The sequence below is a fragment of the Dermochelys coriacea genome, chromosome 26, assembly GCF_009764565.3.
Source record: "Dermochelys coriacea isolate rDerCor1 chromosome 26, rDerCor1.pri.v4, whole genome shotgun sequence".
NCBI classification, from domain to species: Eukaryota; Metazoa; Chordata; order Testudines; family Dermochelyidae; genus Dermochelys; species Dermochelys coriacea.
The window spans coordinates 2610174-2634914 of record NC_050093.1 but is presented as its reverse complement, the minus strand read 5'-3'; the positions used below and the strand labels follow the sequence as shown (position 1 = coordinate 2634914).

The following is a 24741-nucleotide window of genomic DNA, read 5'->3' as shown; positions in this document are numbered from 1 at the left end:
TCTAAGGTGCCACAAGTACTCCTTTTCTTTTCGCGAATACAGACTAACACGGCTGCTACTCTGAAACTCTTAAACCTAGACACTGTCTGGAGTGTGCCCTGTTGCAGTCACCTGCTCTGTACCTTTTCGGTAGGTTATATTTCACCACCTGTCTCAGGCATGAGACTGGGACCTCTCTAAGCCAAAAAGCAGCTCTCCACCCGCTTCCTTTTTGCGCTGTCTTGATCTTGCTTGGCTGGGATGGGATGTGCTTTTAAAGGGGGGCGTGTCTCGTCCCTTCTACGGGTGGAAATAGGTCTGGTTCAGCCTGGATCTGGCATTGTTAGAGCCGGGGACAGGAGGGCCGCCCAGGGCCCTTTAAGCCTCTCCCCTCCTACTAAGCTAAGCTCCCCCCACGGCGTCTGATCCCGCCCCGGGGTCCCTGGCAGGTCCCGGATTGGTGGGGAGGGTTGGTCCCTTTGAAGTGTGGCTGCTGATCTGGGCTATTTGACGTGTTGATAGGGGAAGGGGAAGGTTTTTGTCTTACCGGGGCCGGTGCTGCTGCTGCTGCCGCCACCGCCCTGCTCAGCTCGGCAGCGCTGCGGAGCTCGCCCCGCAGCCCCCGGAGCTCGCCTCCCTCCCTTTCCCCTCCCCCCTTACCCTACCCCACCCCGCCCGGCTCTCTCCCCCTGCAACCTCCTCCAAATGAGCGGTTCGCCCGCTGGATCTAACCCAAGGACATCGCAGAGCAGCGGAGGGGAGAGCGCACCGTCCCCAGCAGCAGTAGCGTGCCCGGCGCTCTCGCACCTGCCCGCGGCGGACCCTCTGCGCCAGGCGAACCGGCTCCCCATCAGGGTCCTGAAAATGCTCAGCGCCCACACTGGCCACCTCCTGCACCCGGAATACCTGCAGCCTCTCTCCTCCACGCCTGTCAGCCCCATCGAGGTCAGTCCCGGCCGGGGGGCCCCAGCCATTCTGCCTGCCCGGGGAGGGCGCAGCGCGCTGCCCCGGTGCCGCGCCTTTCTCCTCCTGCCCCGGGCAGGGATCGCACCCGGACCGGTCCCCGATCCGGCTTGCCCAAGACCGCCCCGGTCCGCTCTGCTGATCGGAGCCGCTCTTCGTCCCTTCCCCGGTCCTTTGACTGTCCCACGGAGCGCTGCCCTGGGGCAGGGCGCACAGTGCCTCCCCGAAGTGCGGTGCGCCTTTGCGCGCACGCCCCGCAGCAGGGGATGGCACTATGCCCCCCGTCGCTTCCCTTGTTTCTATCCCTCTCTCGGCGCTAGGAAGCTCCGGGCTCCTGCGACCTCCTGGGAGCACGCTGGGGAGGGTCGCCCCGCCCTGCGCCTCTCTGATCTCTCGGGGTCGGGCAGCCTGGGAGAGCCTAAGGAGTCCAGGCGACTCACACGGCACCGGGGTCCCCCTCCTCTACCAGGTTTCCAAGCGAAGTTCCGGAGCGGGGCGGGTGGAAGGAGCAAACCCTCTTTACCCTGCCGGGGGTAGAGCAACAGGACGAGCCTGGGGCGAGCCTTCCCTTGGCGAGGATCCAAAGGAGAGAGACGGGGCTGGGGCTCCTCCTGGTGGGGACCAGCAGGGGCTGAGAACCCGGAGACCACCCACCCTAGTCTCTACCCCGCTGGAGGGTGCCAATGGGGCTGTTACCCCCAGTCTCTCCCCTGGGCTGGGGGGCTGAGCCCTTCTCTGTCCCCAGCCTTGCGCTGGGGCGCTGCGGACACCCCCCAGGGTCCCCCGGCTTTGGGGGGCTGTGTGCGCGCGGCTCGGAGTGAGCCGCGGGGTCCGAGCCCCGGCTCCCCCGAGCAGCATCCCTGCCCCCGGCTCACCCGCGCTCTGACCTCTGTCCCGCAGCTGGACGCTAAGAAGAGCCCGCTGGCGCTCCTGGCACAGACCTGCTCCCAGATCGGCAAGCCGGACCCGCCGCCTTCCTCCAAGCTCAACGCGGTGACCGCCAACGGGCTGCCCGGCGCGGACAAGGAGCCTGGGGCCCGCTCCAGCTCCTCAGCCCTCAAGCAGCTGGGCGGCGGCGGCGACTCCCCGGCCGAGGACAAGTCCAGCTTCAAGCCCTACTCCAAGGGCGGCGGGGACCCCCGCAAGGAGGCCGGCTCGGCGGGCGCGGGCCCCGGCGCGGACAAGGCAGGGTTCCGGGTGCCCAGCGCCACCTGCCCGCCCTTCCCGCCGCATGCGGCCGCCGCCTCCTCCCCGGGCGGCTCCCGGGGCAGCTCCCCGCAGCACGGAGACTGCAAGGGCCAGGAGGACAAGAAGGAGCCCGAGGCGGCGGCCAAGCCCAGCCCAGAAGCGGCGCCGGGGCCCGGGGGCAGCAGCTTGAGCCGGGCCGGCGGGGGCGCAGGGAGCGCAGAGACCGGGGCGCATGGCGAGGCCGCCTCGGGGCGCAAATCGGAGCCTCCGGCCCTGGCGCCCGCCGGCCACGTGGCCCCGGTGTCCCCCTACAAGCCGGGCCACTCCGTCTTCCCCTTGCCCCCTTCCAGCATCGGCTACCACGGGTCCATCGTTGGGGCTTACGCCGGCTACCCGTCCCAGTTCGTGCCCGGCCTGGATCCTACTAAAGCCGGCCTGGTGAGCAGCCAGCTGCCGGGGACCTTGGGTTTGGCCGGCAAGCCGCCCAGCTCCAGCCCGCTGACCGGGGCCTCCCCGCCCTCCTTCATGCAGGGATTATGCAGAGACCCCTATTGCTTGAGCTACCACAGCGCCTCGCACCTGGGCACCAGCAACTGCTCCAGCTGCGTGCACGACCCCGGCAGCCTGAAAAGCGGATACCCCCTGGTGTACCCCACACACCCTCTGCACTCCGTCCACACCACCCTGTCCTCCAGCGCCACCCCGAGCCTGCCCAGCCACCCCCTCTACACCTACGGCTTCATGCTCCAGAACGACCCCCTTCCCCACATATGCAACTGGGTGTCTGCCAGTGGACCCTGCGACAAGAGGTTTGCCACCTCAGAGGAACTGCTCACCCACCTAAGGACCCACACGGCTCTGCCCGGGGCGGAGAAACTCTTGGCTGGCTACCCTACCTCTGGCCTTGGCTCTGCGGCGTCCTGCCACCTCCACCTCCCACCCACCGCCCCAGGGAGCCCCAACACTTTACCGGGATCCCTGTCTTTGAGGAGCCCACACACTTTGGGACTAAACAGGTACCACCCTTATGGCAAGAGCCACTTGCCCACAGCCAGTGCCCTGCCAGTGCCCTCCTTGCCAGCAGCTGGAACCTACTACTCTCCATATGCGCTGTATGGCCAAAGACTAACTTCAGCTTCCGCGCTTGGATATCAGTAACTAAAGCACCCCCGTCTCCTCTCCCTCCCCCGCTTTCCTTCCCTTCCTTGGACTGTGTATTTATTTACTGTATGTTAGCTTAAAGCTGGGAATATTAAGTGCATTAATACACCAATGAATCAATGGTATGCAAAAAGTCTGTGTCTAAAAAAAAAAAAATCCTTTCCTTTGCAGGTGTGGGGCTTTTCTTTTTCCTTTGTTTTCCCTTTTACTTCTTCTTTTTAAATTTTATTTTATTTTGCCCCCTCTCCTCCCCTCTCCAGGAAGTCCTTGCATGCCTCTTTTAACAAATACATTTCCCCTCCCTCGTTTTATCATTTTGAAATTCCGTTTCTCTTTGTTTGTACAGTTAACAGAGATGTAATATTTTTTTTTTGTAATGTATTTTGGGGAAGGGGCAACGGCGGTGGGGAGGGAGGAAGGGCAGCTGGGAGAACATCTATGGCAGTGCTACCCCAGAGCTCTCTTCATCCCAAAATGTAGCACTGTCTGCAAAAGCCAAGGAGACCTACTGATCAGGACAGTGGGTGGACGCTCCCTGCTTCTTTCTATAGTTTGGAAAAGGACAAAGGAAGTGCCATACTGATTCAAACCAGTGGTCCTCCATCTAGTCCAGTATCCTGTCTCCTGCTCTCCCGTGCTTGGAAAATCTACCTTGCCTTCCAGCACCAGTGGGCTCCTGTACAAACCTATAACTAGTGTACCTACCAGTCAGCCTGGTCTCTGGACTCCCCTGATAATACTGAAGGAGTCCACTGATGTCCTGGGATAAGGTGTAATGGCTGTGCCACTGCAAATGACTTGCTTTCGCGCGCTGACCCACCACAGGGCACCTGATCAAAATTAAAAGAGGTGGATTATGAATTTGGTGTCCGTAACTCACTGATGGGGGCGGGGGAGAAGAGACCCTTCACAGCCGCAGAAATAGGAGAGAGCCGCCCTGCCTGGTACCAACTGGGTCATTTAATCCAGCGCCCAGGGCCAAATCCATCTTGATCTGATCTCTACAGGCCCAGTCTACATACCAAAAACCCCCATCCCCAAACCCCAGCTTTTCTTGACCTACAGGAATGAACTATGAATGGGGCGCAGAGCCTGCCCCCCTCCCCAGTCTTAACACAGCAGGGAAGGCTGTGGATCATTTTGGGTGAATAGAGCTCCATCTTGGTAAGTCTTATTTTGTTAATAAATGAATACTTGGTTATATTCACCCTGTGGTGTGTTCTCTCTTGCATTTTCTCGCCCATTTCCCCCGCCCTCTTGTCTTTACACAAATCGCCTCCATTAGCCAGGCACTTCCTTTGCAGCAGCCAGAAGGTTTTCTATGCAAAGTGAGCCACTAAGTGTGGCCACAAATGATTTGGGGGAAGAAGGGGAAAGCCCAGAACGTTGTTGTAAATGTCACTCCTGAGGGCTGCGGCTTTTGTTCCCCGTAGCGAATGGTGTTGGGTACAGTTTTTATACGGGCAGTACAAAAAATGAAGGGCAAGAGACTGTAACTGAAGAGGAGTAAGAGAGCTGCAGAAGCAGCTGGTGGAGGATTTTTTGAGGATGAGATGGGGGGGAAGAGTTGGTGGAGGTGGAGGCTTGAAGGGTTACAGCACCACCTAGTGGCACAAAGAAGCCCAGTAGCGAGTTTATTTCTCTACCCCTTGCCCTATTTACACCTATTCTACCTGCATTGCAATTATGCACCTGGAAAAGAGCAAGTGCAGCTGCTGGCACTGCCTGTTTTCTCATCTGAGTAACGCCAGGTGCCAGGCATTGGGTATAACGGTACCTAGCAGCTACTGAGTACAATGTATATGGCCCTAGACAGCATTTCACAAAATGTTTTGATCTCAGCAGCACTCAGAGTTAGAAAATTATCCCCACATTGCAGATGTTGGGCTGGGGGAGGTGGGGGTGAGAGTGCTTAATCCTAAATTGACTAGACCAGTCCGTTCTGGGACTAGATAACTGAATCGAATGAGTCATGGAGTCCCAGGCCGGAAGGGATCATTGTGATCTAACACAGGCCATTGAACTTCTCTAGAACAATTCCTAGAGCATCAGGGTGTTAAGGATACCATTATTTCCATTTCTGGCCCAATTATAACGTCATCACTGGACAATACAGAGCTAACCGTGCAGAAAAGGATGTCTGGTACCTTGATTCCTTATTAATATATATGCTTGTGTGGAGGTTTTGCTCATGTCATATCAAGCATGGTGGAAAGGGGTGGGAATGCTTTTAAGAACCAGGAGCAGCTGTGCAAAGATCCAAAGCCCCTCAGAGTTTCTCTAGCTATTCAATTCCAGATCATCTCTGTAACTGCAGCCATGAGAAGGAATTTATATATGGCTGGAAAAGCAACATAAATGGGAACCCATGCCTGTTTCTGTACCTAGCTCAGTGTCTCCCCTAAGGTAAACGTGAGTGCTGCAGAGAGCGATTTTTCTCTGGTTGCCTTTTCACCATGCAGGCAGAGCGAATGAGAACAGGTTTGATAAATGAGTCTGAAATCCGTATCCTTCCCATCTCCATCCTGCTTGGCAGAAAAGATTACAGGCCACCCAACAGCGTCTGTCTTCACAGTGCGCTGAGCTTGCCGCCGTCAAGCTTGGAGCAGTTTGCAAAATGGAAACCTGGGTTGTTTTGGAAGGAAAGGGACAAGGTGAACCACCTCGGCCTGGCTGGTCAGCAGGGATGGGAAGGCAACACCTACCGCTGCCCCCTCTTCCTGTGGTGGGGGGATGTTCTGCCCTTCCAGGGGGAGAGAGGCCTGTTTCTTTTCTGATCTCTTCAGGTTTTTTAGCAGTTGTGGGATCTCCATAGGCATATCTATCTTGCTGCACCTAAAGTGTCTCTACCTGCAATGCACTCCTTCTGAGGGCTTTAATCCTGTTGCATAGGGGTGAATCATGGAATTAATTTTAGTTAATTACTCTCTCTAATATGTGTCTTGTGCCCTGTGTTTAAATTTCTGGATGTTCCTCCAGCTGAATATAACATGCTTAAACGGGAGCTGCTAGCCAAATGCAACCTTTTTAAAAAAAAATTCCACTATTCATCCAAATTGTGCTGCAGGCAGCATGTGAGGGAGAGAGCACACAGAAGTGCACTTGAGATATGCTGGGGTGTGGCCAAGCTGTCATTCCCCCTGCTCCCTGGCCCCTGGCCATAAGAGACTCCAGGCAGTTTCCCATGGCCTCATTCTAGGGAACATCACCACCGCGAGGCTGTTCAGGGACATCATGGTACCTTTGGGGCTCCGAAGCCACAGACACACCCTGCTCTTGCTTACTGCCGGAGGGTTCAAATGTCCTTACAAGAATTCAGGGACAGGAGCTAGCTAAATAACAACAGCCCCAGGGGCTTCCCATCTGTAAGACTGGCCCAGTTTCCCCACCCCCCTTTGAGCTACATTGTCTTGCTAAGGCTTTGCCTAAGGAGCTGGGGTACTGCCCAGGTGAGAGGAAGCTGTAACTTGCCAACCACCAGTGCTGCAGGTAGAACTGGTCAGGGAACAATGACCCCAACTCGGCACTCAGTCTTGCAGTCCTGTGCAGTGTGTATGCTGTAACCATCAACGGGGGTTAGGTGTATGCACCGAGGCTGCAGGACAGGGTGGGTCTTTCCACCCTGTCCCATTCACCACAGTCCTTCCCCCACAGGATTTCCTGCTGCAGCTGCATTTCACAAGGCCAGGATGGTAACAGTTTAATGGGAGGGGAGGCTTCTCTTCCCTTTCCTTCTGTTCACATTTTCCCTTACACCCACTTTCCCTCTACTTGAGCCCTTACTACAGGTGAATAAATTGCCTGCTGGTTCTGCTTCCTTGCCTCCCCCAGCCTGATGACACAGAGGAGGCCCCAAGTCACTGGAAATAAAGGGGACTCTTAAAGAAGAGATTGTCATGGGCCCAGAAGGCTGGGCAGAGAGAAGTTGCATCATGAAGGTGGGAGGCATTCCAGCCTGGCTCAGTTTTCAGTGATGGGGCCTGGGTGCTGAGATTTACAGCCTTGCCACTTTTCCTGATTGTTTTTTATACATCTCTTGTTGCAGTCGGGGAAGGGTGAAGGAGAGCAAATGGTTTATCCGAGTTTTGATTTCAGATTAGCAAATTCCATGGTGTGCCTCTAAGGCACTGGAGAGAGACTACGCTGATGGCTGGAAGGAGACCCATGCTTTGCGCTAGGCATGGCCTGCAGCTGGACAAAGTTGCCTTCTTGAGAGCGGTGCAGTGGCACATCCCCATCTGTGCAGCTCGCTCTGTGTGTGTGTGTGAGTGAGAGAGCCTGCACCCCCAATCCTGCATATGCTGATCTTTACACACCAGAGCTGCTCCTTTGGGAGTACGGCATTTGCAGGATCAAGACCTCTCTTTGCTGACCATGGTGCAGGGCTCATCTTTTCAGCAGAGCAGTCTCCTCAGCTTGATCTGACTGTGGAGGTTTTCCCTGGATCCGGTGGGAGGTGGGAGGAGCTGCTGAGGCTGTGCACGGTGAGCCATGTTGCTAATGATTTGTCAATGCCGTCTAATCATCATGCCCTGATGCCCCAGCAATGGACATGTGCTATATGGTTAAATAATAAGGAAGCTGTGAGTATCTGCAGGAGGTGGGAGGAGGGTGTCTCTGAGCGGGAAAGGGCATGAAGCGTTTGCTCCATCATCTCGGGCACGGCACATGGTGGTGGTGTCTGACCATGTGCATCTCCCTCCTGCCCCCTGTGGAACCTGCACAGGCACAGATTCGTATCTTCCAGGAGCCAGCAAAAGCTGAAGAATCATAGAATATCAGGGTTGGAAGGGACCCCAGAAGGTCATCTAGTCCAACCCCCTGCTCAAAGCAGGACCAAGTCCCAGTTAAATCATCCCAGCTAGGGCTTTGTCAAGCCTGACCTTAAAAACCTCTAAGGAAGGAGATTCTACCACCTCCCTAGGTAACGCATTCCAGTGTTTCACCACCCTCTTAGTGAAAAAGTTTTTCCTAATATCCAATCTAAACCTCCCCCATTGCAACTTGAGACCATTACTCCTCGTTCTGTCATCTGCTACCATTGAGAACAGTCTAGAGCCATCCTCTTTGAAACCCCCTTTCAGGTAGTTGAAAGCAGCTATCAAATCCCCCCTCATTCTTCTCTTCTGCAGACTAAACAATCCCAGCTCCCTCAGCCTCTCCTCATAAGTCATGTGCTCTAGACCCCTAATCATTTTCGTTGCCCTTCGTTGTACTCTTTCCAATTTATCCACATCCTTCCTGTAGTGTGGGGCCCAAAACTGGACACAGTACTCCAGATGAGGCCTCACCAGTGTCGAATAGAGGGGAACGATCACGTCCCTCGATCTGCTCGCTATGCCCCTACTTATACAACCCAAAATGCCATTGGCCTTCTTGGCAACAAGGGCACACTGCTGACTCATATCCAGCTTCTCGTCCACTGTCACCCCTAGGTCCTTTTCCGCAGAACTGCTGCCGAGCCATTCGGTCCCTAGTCTGTAGCGGTGCATTGGATTCTTCCATCCTAAGTGCAGGACCCTGCATTTATCCTTATTGAACCTCATTAGATTTCTTTTGGCCCAATCCTCCAATTTGTCTAGGTCCTTCTGTATCCTATCCCTCCCCTCCAGCGTATCTACCACTCCTCCCAGTTTAGTATCATCCGCAAATTTGCTGAGAGTGCAATCCACACCATCCTCCAGATCATTTATGAAGATATTGAACAAAACGGGCCCCAGGACCGACCCCTGGGGCACTCCACTTGACACCGGCTGCCAACTAGACATGGAGCCATTGATCACTACCCGTTGAGCCCGACAATCTAGCCAGCTTTCTACCCACCTTATAGTGCATTCATCCAGCCCATACTTCCTTAACTTGCTGACAAGAATGCTGTGGGAGACCGTGTCAAAAGCTTTGCTAAAGTCAAGAAACAATACATCCACTGCTTTCCCTTCATCCACAGAACCAGTAATCTCATCATAAAAGGCGATTAGATTAGTCAGGCATGACCTTCCCTTGGTGAATCCATGCTGACTGTTCCTGATCACTTTCCTCTCCTCTAAGTGCTTCAGGATTGATTCTTTGAGGACCTGCTCCATGATTTTTCCAGGGACTGAGGTGAGGCTGACCGGCCTGTAGTTCCCAGGATCCTCCTTCTTCCCTTTTTTAAAGATGGGCACTACATTAGCCTTTTTCCAGTCATCCGGGACTTCCCCCGTTCGCCACGAGTTTTCAAAGATAATGGCCAAGGGCTCTGCAATCACAGCCGCCAATTCCTTCAGCACTCTCGGATGCAATTCGTCCGGCCCCATGGACTTGTGCACGTCCAGCTTTTCTAAATAGTCCCTAACCACCTCTATCTCTACAGAGGGCTGGCCATCTCTTCCCCATTTTGTGTTGCCCAGCACAGCAGTCTGGGAGCTGACCTTGTTAGTGAAAACAGAGGCAAAAAAAGCATTGAGTACATTAGCTTTTTCCACATCCTCTGTCACTAGCTTGCCTCCCTCATTCAGTAAGGGGCCCACACTTTCCTTGGCTTTCTTCTTGTTGCCAACATACCTGAAGAAACCCTTCTTGTTACTCTTGACATCTCTTGCTAGCTGCAGCTCCAGGTGCGATTTGGCCCTCCTGATATCTTTCCTACATGCCCGAGCAATATTTTTATACTCTTCCCTGGTCATATGTCCAAGCTTCCACTTCTTGTAAGCTTCTTTTTTATGTTTAAGATCCGCTGGGATTTCACCATTAAGCCAAGCTGGTCGCCTGCCATATTTACTATTCTTTCGACTCATCGGGATGGTTTGTCCCTGTAACCTCAACAGGGATTCCTTGAAATACAGCCAGCTCTCCTGGACTCCCTTCCCTTTCATGTTAGTCCCCCAGGGGATCCTGGCCATCTGTTCCCTGAGGGAGTCAAAGTCTGCTTTCCTGAAGTCCAGGGTCCGTATCCTGAGAGTCCATGATCTTGCTAGCCCTTTCTGTGTCGAGCCACTGGGGTACCCCACTGATGGGGGCTTGCACAAAGCCCCAAGAGAGAAGGGGCTTCGTAATCCAGGGCTGGTGCCATCACAGGTTGTTACCACAGGTGTTTTATTCAATTGACTCTCCCCACAGCAATAAAAAGGTGCTTTAATTATCAGCAGAGCCTGCAAGTGAAGGCACCATCCCATTTGCAGCAGATCTCATCACGGCAGGAGGGAGTGGGCAATGAGAGGACCTAGAAGGTGCAAAGCCCAAATGATCTTCATGACTAGCACAACTGGCAGGAGAGTTCACTGCAGGACAAGGGAACGGCTGAACTGACCGGGGTCCTGATTCAGAAAGGGATGTAAGCAAGCACCTAACTAACTCTAAGCAGGTGAGTTGTCTTACTGAGATCAATGGGGCAACGTCAGGGCTGGCGGCAGGGAAGTTTGAAAGATCCATCCTGTAGGAAGGACAAACAGAGCTGCTTTATCTCCCTACTAGAGCATTGCATTGCTTTAGGAATAATTTCCCAAGTTAATGGGATGGAGAGAGTGGGGCCAGATGGATTAGCCCTCTACAATGAAGTTGCCATTTTTCCTGGTTCCCTTGGAGATCTGCCCTTTGGGGGACACTAAGCCCTCACTTGAAAATGTAGCTGTCTTAAAGAGATCCTTCCCGAGTTTGGACTCCCCATGCAATTAAACCGCTGGGGCACAGTTCCGATACGACCATACGCTAGGGTTGCAACTCTCTAAATTCCTGGGTCTTCTTGCAGGAAAATTCTCCATGGCAGTTGTTTCCTAAAAACTGCAGTACCCACCCAGACTGTGTAAACACTGCAAAGTATCCTCTAATGCCAGTCAACACTCTGTGACTTTCTCTGCTAGGAAATGATTGTGTTGCCAACTCTCCATTGAATGTACGTCCTGGTTACTGCAGAATTCATCTTCTAATAAGAGCTCTGGGATGCACTTTATTAATTATTCTAACAATCTGCACTCCACAGTTTCAGTTTGATTTGATTTCATCCTGTCTTTCCGCAAAATATATGGCTGAGTGCATTGGATAATGTATGGCTTAATTTAGAGTTGTATGGGTTTGAATTACCATTTTCATAATGTGCTGTGCGTTACTGTGTGACATCATTTACACAGAAAAATGTACCTGGTTTCAAACTTATTCTGAAAGCAAAAACCACCTAAAGGCAACACAGTGAACCAAAGATGAGCTTTTCAAACCCAGACGGCAGGGAGTTTTGTTGGAGGGGGAAGGGGGGAGAATGTTGATAACACAGGTGGGTGTTAGGACATTGGTAAATGTATGTTTGGATCTGTATTGGCAGCAAGCAGCTCGCCTCATTATTGCATAACAACAACTTTTCCAGCTCGCCCTGAATTGCAGGAGACCTCCAGTGGTTGACTCTCAGTTGACCCTGCTCCCAGCTCTCTCCCATGAATGGCTATAATAACACCAGCTGTCCGTTACTAAAACTCTGACTGAGGAGGAAAAAGCACTGATTATCCAAATACAGTCATTAAAGGGGAAATGTGTTTTTAGGACTGTCAGAGTGATTAATGAGGGTTAGCAATCCTTGCAAATGCACTTGTTTAGTCTAACTGGCAGCCTCTATTTTCCTATTGATTTATTGCAGCAGTTGCTGAGGCCACAGCGTGTGTGTGGAAGGAGCCAGGACACTTCACAACTGTGTGCTATTTAAACAGAAAACATGCAAGATTTTGTTGCTGGGGCGGGGGAGGAGGACCAAATGAAAGGCAGGGTGCGCTTTTGCTTTGACTCTGCCTCCGACCCAAAGCGAACAAAGGCAACATTATCCCTTGTGCTGGAAAAGGAGTGACTTGGACACACATGCAGAGCAGTTCCTTATAAATATCCCCATTGGTAAAGGCTGAAGTCAAGCCGACCGCAGAATGATCTGCCCACCTAATAAATATGTGAATGAAAGGGGAAGGCGTATTTTTCTCTCTTTTCTGCACACGGATCCCTGGTGTTTTTCAGGTGAGGCAGCGGTGTCTGCCCACAAACACACACAGCATTTCAAAGGACAGAGCGGGGCACAAAGTTACGTGCCCCTCAAGAGTGTCCGACACACACATGCCAAGCGAAGGTCACAGGGGCATGCTGGGCAGAGGCAAGGGGAGTTCAAAAAGAAGCTTTTCTTTTCTTCCCCCCCCCCCCCCCCCCGACTAGTCCTGGTGGAAGCAGCAGCCCTGGAGAATAAAGTCCTGCATTTATCCACAGAAGTGGGACAGGGTGAACTGTGCCAGCCCCATGCCAGGGTACCCCCAGTGCTGACCTAGAAGTGCTATTTCTAGGGGGCAGACCAGTCGCCGGGGCCCATTCAGCCCTCTACTGATGCTGCCAGGAGAGAGGACATTCGTGCTAGGCACCATGGTGTCTTTATAGGCCAGCAAACCTCTGCCCATTGTGCTTACTTTTGGTTGCTAGACTCATGAGCCTAGATTTAATCTGGTGGCCTAGAGCTGAAGCGAAGAAGCACCATATGTAACAAAACGAGGCACCCTGGAGATAACACGGACAGGAGGGACATACTGTGGGTGGCCCGAGAGGAAATAAGACCCCTTGGATGCCGTGGTGCAAAGGGGCAGTGTTCCGTGCAAGTACCCGGAAGGACAGCACGGCCCAGTGCCACAGCTGCTGTAGTGAGCGTGTGTCCTTGCTGAGTTGCATTGGAGAAATTGACGAAAAGCCGGGAGATACCAGAAGGAGTTGGGCTCCTAGGACCCCTGGTTACAGGGAGCAAAACAGGTAATGTGGCAATGTTCAAGGGAGCCATGGCTGGAACAAACAAACAGGGAGGGGGGCTATAACCACCAACATGTACACTGGGACTTGCTCAAAGGACAGTAATAAATCAGACACAGAGAATTCTGTTCCTCCGTCACGGGGGGGAGGGAGGGGGGTTAACTCGTTACCCTTAATGGGAGCCGTGTGTGCCCTGGGGAGAGGGGACTAGACCCTGTGGTTTGACGAGGTACGGGAGCATATTCCTGACAGTGCCACACCCACAGTGTCTGTTATAAAGGGTTAAATAATTTTATGACCAATAATATTGTAGTTATACATGTGCTAAGATCAAGGCAATTGCATCTCATGCTTCAGGGCACAAAATGATCAACTGCAGGAGACTAGAGAAAATCCCCACTCAAGCCCACAGCATTGCTGATAAGGCTAGCTGGGCTCATCTTCAACCAAAACACCAACCACTGTCAGAGACAGGAGTCTGGACTAAATGGACCATTCATCTGGTTTGGTAAAGGATTTTCTATGTTCCTAGGTGTTTAGGGATTGAAAGGTTAGGGGGTTGAGTGGGATACATGTCTGTGTTCTACTTGAGTCTGTAATTTGGAGTAAAATGGGATTCAAATATGCACAAACCCCTGCAGGACTGGAACTGTACAGAGCAAACCTGGGGAAACTGTAGGCAGGGCTTGGGTGGAGTGAAGTTCCATGCGCTAAGCCCAGGGAGCGGGCACAGAGGAGAACTGGAAAGCAGTCAGAGTGAATTATTCAATGCCCAAGGGTTTGGGCGCAGCCCATTCCAGCTGCAAATACGGCGCGTGGATGGAGAAGGAACTGCAAAGAGTAAGCCAGGGAAGAGCAACAAAGAGAACTGGAAGGGACAGAGTCCAGAAGGCAGAGGCGAAGGAGCCATGATGATGAAAACACGGAGCATGTAAGAAAGTTTCACCAAGGCTTATTGGGGAATGGCTACTGTCATTTCCTTGATTAAAATAGATTTATTAGACAGCTTCTTGGCATGTGTAAATCAGCATAGCTACACTGAAATCAATCAATCTACACTACAATCAAATTGTGCCAATTTACACCAGCTGGGGATTAGATCCCTTGACTTGATAATGATAATAATAGCACTTAGCATCAGGTGACCTCACAGTGCTTTACAAAGGAAATCAGCACCATTATTCACAGTGCACAGAAAGGGAAACTGAGGCCATGAAGTGATTTGGCCAGTGTCATCCATCGGGACCAGTAGCAGAGAGGAGAACATAACCCAATCCAGCGCCGTACCACTAGGTCACACTGCCTTGCCAATTTACACCAACTGGGGATCTAGCCCATTGACTTCAGTGGAGCAAAGCTGATTTACACCAATGGGGAGTCTAGCCCATTGTTCCTTTAGACGTTCCAAACACAGTCACGTTACATGTGGAAAAAACAGCATTGTTATAAACAAGCTTTTGTTAGGATATAGATCAATCTCAGGGTTACTGAAAAACAGCCTGCAGGGGCAGGTTAATCCATAATTGTCCACTCTGGGGTTACTTGCACCTTCCTTTGAAATATCAGGGACTAGCCCCCCCTGGAGATAGGAGACTGCACTAGACAGGCCACTGGTCTGACCTGGTATGGCAGTCCCTACAACAGATATCTGTCCTTTGATGAAGTCATTCAGCTGGTAGCAGTCTGGAAAATGCCATTGTCCAAAGGGTTAAGCTAAGACGACATGGAGATTGCATTACCTGCCCTGTTTCTCTGCAGAACGTAGCCTTGTTAGCTTTCATTCAGCTTTACACAGCAATGTTTGTAAGTGATATTGTTCATTATTGTGATGCATGGTTAATAGTTATCCCTCTGTTTACTATAATGACAAATAACTGAAGAGATGTAATTCCATATATACAAATATCTCCGCTAAATGCTCATTGGAGATCTCTGGGAGAGACGTTCAGCTGACAGCTTGGTTTACAAAGTACTATATAGTTCTTTAGCTTGATTCACACTAACAAACAGATTTCCACAGACCATAGTATTTTCTAACATGGTAATTATGAAAACTACCCAGAGAAGCTTCGCCATGACTTCATACCACCTTAGAGCATGGGATCTGAGAAGCTAAACCAGGGCTTGCATGCTTCATAAACCTGGCAGATCTAGCCTTTGCAAAGATGTACTAACCTCAAAGACTCCATTGTGTCACAGGCAGTTAGATGCTCTGGTGGTGGGGCCCAAGACAGAACTCTACTGAAGTTGCACCCGCTGACAGCCAGACTGAGCATTATCAGCCAAGGAAAGCAAGGCCTTACACTCAATTTGATGGCATGTCTCTGTTGGGATATTGGGATGTAATGCAGTAACATTTGAATGCCACATCCAATTGGATCCAAAATTTTAAAGAATGTTCTAGGCATCAGTGGTTAGACCCCTGTTGATTTTGGTGAAAATGGGAGAACTGGAAGGAGGAAATGGAGGACACACAGAGCCCCTGGCATCTGGTTAGCAGTCAGCAGCTTCAACCAGGTCTATAGTTGTGTATAGGTCAATGGCCTGGCTGCTGGTGCCATTAACACCCAAAGGGTAAACAACAGCCCCATCTCAGTAAAGCCCATTCTCCCAATAGAGTTTAACATGCTGACACCCTGATTTATCTCACAGAAATAAAGAAAAGAAACAATAATGGAAGTGTGGGAGGAGAACGGGGAACCCCAGAATAGGAGGAGGGGGAAATGGGGGCACCTTGGTGGGGGTAGGGAGAATGGGGGACCCTGGTATGGAGGGAAAGGGGATATGGGGGACACACAGAGCCCCTGCTTGGGGAATGAGGGTCACGTGAGGGCACAGAGAGGTCCTGGTGGGGTGGCAAGACAGGTGGTGCCCAGGCAGCCAGGGTGATGGAGAGATGCCAGGAGCTCCTGGTGGGCACAAAGAGCCTGGCTGACAAGCTACAAAGCACACGCCATCTAATCATTATTATTTATCATACTGCAGCGCCCCACGGCCCCAACGGAGACTGGAACCACAGTGCATCAGGCCGGAGTGAGTAAGCCCCTGCTTCAAGGAGCCTGGTGTCTCAGCGGAGGTGATGAACAATGGCAGGGAGGGGAAACGGGCCTGAAGAAGGGAAAGGACTTTCCTGAGGTCACAGTGCAGGGCAGCAGGAGAGCCGGGAATGGAACTAGGTGTTCTGGTTCCTAGGCCAGCGGCTCACCCGCTGCACACGCTGCCTGCAGGGGTCAGGCTAGATGGTCAGAATGGTCCCTCCTGGCCTTATCAGCTATGAATCACTCACTAAGGAGATTTCACACCTGCTCCTTCAAGAGCCAGGGATTCCCAGTGAGAATGCAAGGCTGTAGCTTTAAAGAAGCAAAGCCTGTGGGCATCCCGGCAGGAGATACCAGGCCAGCTTTCTGCCATTGGCTCCCTTCTGAGCAGCTTCTGCTGCTGGGGGACCAGGGGAGGGAACCTGGGAAGGCAGTGCTGAGTCTGGAGGAATGTAGGGACTGGAGCCTTCATAGCTATTATTTGCTTTTCCTCTTTTTTGTTTGTTTGTTTGTTTGTTTTGTTTTGTAAGAGCAAAATTCTTGGCTTCTTTTGTGTGCTATAGCTGCTGAGTTTGCCCTTCCTGCTTCCTTTATCTCTCTCCCTAAAGCACCCACAGCCTATGATTTTAATTTTTGTTGGGGGGAGAAGGGAACAAACTTTCTTACAGTGGCTAGTAGTTTGTTGTGGGAGAGTGGGCGAATCCAGCTATTTATTTACTGCCAGGGCCTTCCTGCTATCTGACTGCACCTGTTTTACGAGTGGCTGTAATGCATGCAATGGAAGGGCCAGCACAGGTAATAATTAATGGGTCAGTGGTAGGTAGGGGGCTAATAGACTGTCCACCTTACCTACAAATATCAGATTGCTGGGTGCAGAGCCAGCCACGCCGATGAGAGCCATGTGTTTACTAGCGCTCATAAAAGTGACTAATTGTTTCTGCTGAAGTGATTGTTACCTTTGTAGCTTCTCATTCCAATTATCTGCACAGTTTCAGTGACGTCTGTTGGTCTGGAAAAGAAAAGAATCCAGGTTCTTCCATCCCCCCAAGGTGGAAAGAGTCATGAGTAAACTGCTAATTTGTCACAGACACAAGCTGATCTAATGCTTTAAGAGTGTTGTTGCCCTCCCTAGAAAGTGAAGCCCTGGCCTTACAGGGATGGGAATGGAAAGTTTTTATCACTGCAGCCCTTTGGGAAAGTGACTTGAAAAGAACTTCAACCCCACTTTGGGTTGCAGATCCTTTTTTTAGGTGATGACTGAATTGTATATTGGAAATGTTTTCTTGGCGTCTGTCTCACTAACGCTTCCAGCTGTACAAATGTATTGTGTGCTCACGCCATAGCATCAGAATGCTACTAGACTTCATCTGCATTGATAATTTCTGAAGGTTAATGGCACAGAGAGAGAACAGGATCCCACTGTCCTTTCGAATTCATTCTGGGGGCAATCAGTTGTGACTCGGTAATTCAGGCTTCATCCATATTTCTGTTATAAGCCCTATTTTCACCTCCCTCTCTAGCCCTCTATTGGAGTAATCTGAGAGAGAGAAGATAGGTGAGGTGATATATTGTACTGGACCATCTTCTGTTGGTAGAAGGGAAAAGCAGTAATACATATATATGTTTTTAGTTTTGCAGAAGGTAATACTTAAAATAGGAGATGTACCATGTTGCCAACTTGTGTGATGTTTGGTGTTTTTCTTAAAGCTCTGGCTCGGAGAGCTATGTTCTTTCCCTAGAATCTTAGCTCCTTTTTTGGTAAAGGACATCTCTAGCCCTTGTGGTTGCAGAGACAAGCTTGAAAACCTACATTATTCTTTTAAATCTCTTGATTTTGGGGGTGGGGGGCAGACTCATGACTTTTCAATGCTTGGGATGGGCAATACTTCAACAAGAAGAATTGTTTTAATGGAGATTTGATAAGTGCTGATTTTCTGTAGCTGATCCACTCCCTCTCCAAGCAGCTCATCCCTCATGTTCTCTCCCCTTCTGTATCCCTCCTTGCCCTGCTCACCCCTGCAGCAGGCAGGTTTTATTTACCATTGTAGATGTCAGATGAATGGTGCAGGCACATGAACCTGGGTGAAGATGTGAACAGTGGAAGCAGGGTGAGGCAGGGAATGAGCTAACGAAATGCAGTCAGATTGCTGGAGGGTCATGCCATGCTGTAACCAGGGAATGGAAACACTCTACGGAGTGGGTAGGGGCTGGATATGGAGAAGAAACTCAAGGGGAGCCTGGACAGCAGGAGTGGAAACACCTGGCCCTCATGCGTGGTGTTGTTTGTTCCCAAGTCAGTCTATTATGGAAGGCTTTAGCCCAGTTACCAAACATGGGTCTGGTCTGGTCTGAGCAATGAGTTGGAGATGAGAGCCCCACTCTCTGCTGACACCAGTTTAAATCGGAAGTATACACATTGATGTCAGTGGAGTGAGTCTGTAAGTCTCTAAGCTCAGGGGCCATCTCTTTGTTATACACGGGTACAGTGCCTCGCACACTGCGGCTGGGGCCTCCAGGTGATTGGCACCCCAATATGAACAACCCCTAAGAGACTTATTACTAGTGCAAAACCAGCGTGAAGGAGAGGAGAATCAGGTCGGGGGCCAGATGTCTCACCACCAGGTTCCCCAGATTTCCTGTGCAGCGGGGGCAAAGCCACACCCGTGCTAGCACGGCCGTGTGGTAATGGTGACCCAGCCAGCGCCTGTTCACGCACATCCGTGCAAGGTGACGTGCCAGCCGCTATCTCCCTGGCCCCTTGATTTTTGTCATTAGTATCTGAAACAGGAGCCAGCCCTGCTGGAGAGAACAGAGGAGGAACCCATCTCGCTCCATTATCCCTTTACAAAGACAATTCCTCACGTCCCGCACTGGCCAGCTCAGCCGGACTCCCCTGCCAATCCCTCTCCGGGCAGCCCCCTCTCCCTGCACTGCCCCTGAGCTCGAGAGGTGTATCCTGTCCCCCCCACCTTCGCCGACCCTCCCTTTGTTTCAATGAACAGCCCTTTTATCTATTCTGTAGGTACAAATGAAGCTGTCAAATGTGATCAGGCCCTTGATATGACAGGTTGTGGGAGTCAGGGCCCCTCGAACAGAGCGGGCTTGTCTGTCAGAGCTGCCTGACATGCTGCATAATGGCCAGATTGATGAGACTCTGAAAGTAAGGCCCGGTGCGTTTTCAACTCTATTTTGGGTGAAAACACTTCTTGAAAGATCTTGAAAGGAGCTGGCAGTTTAGTAGTTCGAATGATTAATGAGCACTGGCTCTGCTGGGTGGATTTCTCTCTCCGTGCCAGCAGCAGGCCCTCTTCCAACAGGCCAAAACATGCTGCAGCCCCCCTCCTCCCCCCCGCACACAACGCCCCCCCTTGTTTTCCCGGAAATGACACTAAAGCGACAGGCCCCGCATATGGAAAAAGTTAAATATAAATTACTGCTGAAAGAGGCCTCGCTGAGCCACATTAGTTAAAGATGTTTATGGATTCAGAAACACGGGCCTGCATATGTATTTAGAGATGATAAATGTGATTCAATAAGTAAAGAATTTCTCTGTGGGCTCAGGCAGAACCCGGGGCGGCTCAGGCGCTGGTTAAGTCTCTGACTGACTCTGCCACTGCAGCTCCATAAATCTGGGAGACAGGCTGGGTTTATTTTTTCCTTCCCCTTTTAGGTAGGTCTGGGTTTATTTATTTATTTACTTCAGCGCCAAACAAAATAACTTCATCGAGAGAAGGGTTCCGGCTCCCCGTCCTCAGCCCGCAGGAGTGTAGCCGCGCTCTGCGCCTGTCTCTCTCTCTTTCCTTGTGCACCTATGTTGCCATCCATCTGACTTGCTGTCTGCCTTTCTTTCTCTCCTGCTTGTGTTTCTGACTGTCTTTCAGTGAGAGTGCATCTCTGTGCACTTATGAGTCTTTATTTCTCTCTGTTTTTTAACTCCGACTCATTTAATTGTACTTCACTTTTAAATATTAAAGTACCAAGGCCAGATCCTGTCTGGGTGCTGAGCACCCTGGATTCCCAGCAGCTTGGGTGGGCATAGAAGGTTCTCAGCAGCTTGCAGGATCATGCCCTAATGAGACGGGTGCTAATCCTGGGGGCAAACCTGCTGCATGCACCATAATCAGGACATTAGCAGAGCATATGGCATAAACCAGTACCAGTGTCACCAGCTCTTGCAAGTGCAGTGTGAGTCTCACAATACGTGGTATTGCTCGTAGTGCTCCAGCCCCTGGCAGCATGAGATGACATGGAATCTCTGCTTTCACTACCAAAAAAAGTGTTTAGCCCTCAGAGTTGCTAAGTAAAGCTTGAAAATGTGAATCAAGAGTAATCTTAAAGCTCAGAAAGCAAACAGGAAGAGCCTAAAACATATTTGTTTGACTTAAAAATCATGAGGGGTTTTTTTTGTTTAATCTCCTGACATTTTTTAGGCCCGAGGCATGGTTTTGGCATGTCTGGGGTCAGTAATACTGCAATGCCCTATCTTCCATCCATATGGCTCAGCTGAGGGGCTTGCTCCAGCTAGTGCTGCCACTGGGGAGTGGCTGCCTGGTCCCCTTCTTCCCTTCAGAGGCTTTGCTGGTGTGACTTGGGTAGCAGGACTGATATCTAGCATAGGTTGGTGCCTGCCTGGGCTCTACATCACCCTCCAAGCTGACTCTGGAGCAGCCTGAGCTTTCAGAGCTGCTGTGCTGGCTGGAGAGACCTTCCACTGCCCCTTCACAGTGGAAACGTCCACAGAAATGTTTCCTCTGTTCGGATGCATGTATAGATGCAGAAGGCTGGTCCTTGTTTGCCTCTGATCTGAGTCCAGGACCTATTCGTCATCCTGAGGACATCTTCAGCCTAGAGCTTCAAAGCTGCAAGGAGGGACAAGCCTCCCTCCCTCCTTCTTGCGACTCCGCTGTAGATCCCAGTGGAGCACTGCTCATGCATCCACATCAGGGTTTCCCATTGAGCCTCCCTAGCCACTTTCCAGCACGACTCTCACCCCTTGGGAAGGTCCATACCAGGTGGAGCAGTGTCTGCTGCTTGCTGCAGGAGGGGGAGGAGCAGCAAATTTTCAGGGACGGGTGTGTGTGTTTGAAACTATTTTTAAATTGGGTTGCCCGTGAGTGATGCAAGTTCAACTGCTCTGCAGACTGAAGGCCTTGTTTACCCACAGGACAAAGACAGCCTGGGCATCAGCAGGGCAGCACCCCAAAAGAGGATTGGGCTGAGAGCACTGCTGCAAAAAGGGAGTGGGGTCAAGCCCTGGTGAGCATTTGATCCATGAGGCTTCCCGTCACCTGAGTTTCCAGGGTGGAGCTTTCTGGTAGCAGCCCTGGCATGTCATAGAGAGCAGGAGCAGCCCCATGCAGTGCGAGATGGGAATGTCCCCATCCCAGGGTGCAGGGAGAGCCCTGCAGGGAGATAGGCTGTCCCCTAGTACTGCATTGTTGGTAACTGTTACGATGGAAGCGTCTCAAGGTGCTCACAGAAGGTCCAAAGTCAAAGCAGCTGCATGTGTGCTGCCCTTGGAGTGAAAATCTTCTTACCCAAGTCCCTAGCAGAGTGAGGAGAACAAGTAAGAGATGAGCCCAAGTTGCAATGTGGATCCTAACCCGAACTCTCCCGGGGCTGCTTTGATCCAGGGTTGTGGTTTGGCCCATTACAGATGGAGATTTGGATCTGGCTCCAAAGCCCACCAGGGCAGAGATCCCATCTCTAGTAAAAACCCATTATCCTTACAACCTCCCATTTAGCCTACCCCTCCCAAGTGGCCTCACTCCCCTCAGGCCAACAGCATGCCTGTCCAGCAGTGTGTGTTCTGCACAGTAATCCCCTTCTCAAAGGCTGCTTGCTTGATGTGATTCTCCTTCCCTGGGCTCTCCAGTTACTTTCCCCAGACAGCTGAGCTCTTTGTAGTGACCGGACCCTTCAGAATTGTCACAGAGTGATTAATGACCAACAACCTTGAAATTGCCCTGATTGCCAGTTTGGGTATTGTTGGCCTGACACTTAATGAGTTCAGACAGACTTTTGCAAACCACTTTACTTGAGCAGCTGTTTAGTCTCATAGCTTCAGATTCTGGTGGAGTGAGGCGGAAAAGAGGGGGAAAAACACACATACACCACACCATCCCATGCACTCTATCCACCTGAGCCTGCCCCAGGAAGGACTTGGAAGGTGGGTCACACATGGGCTCTGGGGTCACACATAAGGTATGGATACCAGCTCTTGCTAAGCAGTGGGCAGTTGCGCCATAAACTCCAATCAGTGAGGCTACTTGTAGGTGAGTGAGGATGATAGAATCTTCCCCTACATTTATATGTATGTGCTGAAACAGAGGTAATCAAACCCTATGCTTCAGAGCATAAGTAAACCGATTATTGCGGAGACAGGAATACATTCCCACCCCTCCCCTCGCCTCCCCATAGAGCATTGCATAGCCAGCCAGATGCATTGTAGGGCAGTTTTGCCTTCCACTGAAGCATAAGGTGTTGGCTGCTGCTGGGGGCAGGACACAAGAATCAAAGGCGCAATTGTGTGTCCTGGTGAATCCATTCCTGTGTTCCTCAGTGCAAATGGTGATGCAGGATTTCACTGAATGGTTTGAAACTTTTCCTCCTCTTGCTGCAGTTGCCACTTCCCTGGCAGCAGCAAGGGAGCCGAAAGAGGGTAACTGAATTCCTTAGATCCAGTTCTCAGTTATGCGACAGCCTCTCTGCCCACACCGTCAGCATAGAGGGGCCTTTAAGTGGCTCGATATGGCCCGCCGGAGATTGGTGGCTTATGCTGGGGCCTTCCGGGCTGGCATACAGCTGGTGTATGGGCTCTGCAGAGGCCTTGTTCCCTTACAAGACATGTTGGGGCCATGTCATGGGTAAGGCGAGGGCATGGCCAGAGTGCATTGCATCATGGCCGTTCCTGCTTTCCAAGGTCATGAGAATTAGGGTGTAAGTTTGAGCTGCCATGATGTTGCTCTAACATACACAAAGGGGCAGGAAGGCCCTGAAAGGCCATGGACTACAAGGAGTGCAAAGTTGGTTTAAAGCCACCTTACTCCCAAGTGCAGGGACAGAGTAACTGCAAATCAGGCCCCTTGCCTTGTCAGCCAGGCTTCTCAGTGCAGAACTCAACGGCAAACAGCATTTCCACTCGTCAGATTCTCATTGCGCATTTTACTTCCAGCAACATTCCTCTGTCTGAAGCTGATTCATTAGCAGCGTTTTGGATCATCACAGAGGCATCTAATGAGGGCCAAGTTTATTGCTGTTTGATTTTTCTGTTAAAACAATACAATAAAATAAATGCATTTGGAAATCTGGTATGTGTTTGTACATGTTAGATTTATTGCTCTGGAGTCTTCCAGAGGGACATGGCCTTTCATTCCCTTCCTTATGGAACAGATCATATTGCAGAGTTTAAAGGACTCTGGAGCTATGATTTATTTGCAGGGAAAAAACTAGGGAAATCCAACTCTCCCCTGCCTGGGTCAGATCGTCCATTAACTCCACAGCCAACGGAATGTAGCTGTGTGTGCATCCTCCTTTTATTATCTTCTGTAGCTGGTATTATCATATTCTAAATAAAGCACACAGATGCTGCTGATCTCTGACCTCGGCTTCAGCACCTCTGCGAGGCTTCCCTGGCCCTTCTTGGAATTCCAGAAATAAACCAGCATCCTAGGAGGTTTTTCTTCACATCTGAAAAACAACTCACCACGATGGGAGAACTGCAAGCGCCCTTGGCTGTGGTCTCCATCTCCACATCAGTTGCCAACTCTGCTTCCTTTCCTGACCACGCTGCACCGAGCTGGGTTAAGTCGCTTTATGTCACTCGGCTGCTTGATTAAGAGCAGAGACCCGGGTTTCTGTCTCTAGGCTTGGCTTTTAAATCCATGCCACCAGCCGCCCTTTCCTTTCTAGGAAGCTCCCTCCCAGCCCTGCATTTACACAGGCGCACAGGAGAGAGAGTGTGGCTGCTTGGATTAAAGTCAGCATTCATGCTCAAAACCTTTTTTCCATGCATTTCCAAACTAACCAGTCCATCGCCTGTTCCAGTTCCCCAGCCTAACCCTCTGACAAGAGAGGATTATGTGATTGAGCTCATCAGTCGGAATGACGGCAACACGAATGCAAGCGTCGTGTAACAAAGCACTGATCAGGAGGGTGGCTGTTATTGCGGCTGGCCCTGAATCATTCCTTTATTTGCATCTGATCAGAAGTGAAATTCATTTTTGTCACTGATTCAGTCAGCTTTTCTAATCCTCTAGGCTCTACTGGGCTGAAATGACCAGAGCAGGGCAGCCTCCCTTTGCTCGGAAAGGCCGTTTCCCTAGTAAAACAACGGCCAACACACATTAAACTGAAATAGCAGCATAGAGGAGAGCTCCTAAATGACAGTGCTGCTGCAGCACGGCCAGTGCTTCCTGGACAAGAGGAACCAGGGACTCTTTCAGTTCCAGCGGAGTGACCGTGTCACAGATCCAAAGCTCGCCCAGCAAGTTCACAGTTGGCAGTCTGCTGCCTGCCATGCAGCAACGCTGGAGTTAGAATTCAGATCTGCCTGTTCCCAAAGCCCCCTGAGCTACAGAAAACTCTTCATTAGCTGTTAGCAATATCGGGCAAATGATACACAGTTGAGCAGTTTGGATTCTATCCAGTAGAGGGCAGGGATATGCTGACGCCATAT

General features: G+C 51.2%; 1 protein-coding gene across 2 annotated transcripts; it reads left to right on the top strand.

Moving 5' to 3' along the window:
• The first annotated feature begins 316 nt into the window (after window positions 1–316).
• Window positions 317–12207, top strand: ZNF703 (zinc finger protein 703). 2 transcript variants are annotated; one of them, XR_006277125.1, is made up of 6 exons: window positions 317–924; window positions 1843–4455; window positions 7387–7626; window positions 10419–10633; window positions 11018–11161; window positions 11894–12207. XR_006277125.1 is itself a non-coding variant. In XM_038384809.2 (2 exons), the coding sequence occupies exons 1-2, from the start codon at window positions 685–687 to the stop codon at window positions 3286–3288; spliced, it is 1686 nt and encodes a 561-aa protein (XP_038240737.1). In that variant the 5' UTR covers window positions 317–684; the 3' UTR covers window positions 3289–4498. The 2 variants fall into 2 exon arrangements, 1 of the variants encoding a protein (XP_038240737.1); XM_038384809.2 differs by lacking the exons at window positions 7387–7626; window positions 10419–10633; window positions 11018–11161; window positions 11894–12207 and having other exon boundaries at window positions 1843–4498.
• The last annotated feature ends 12534 nt before the right edge of the window (window positions 12208–24741 follow it).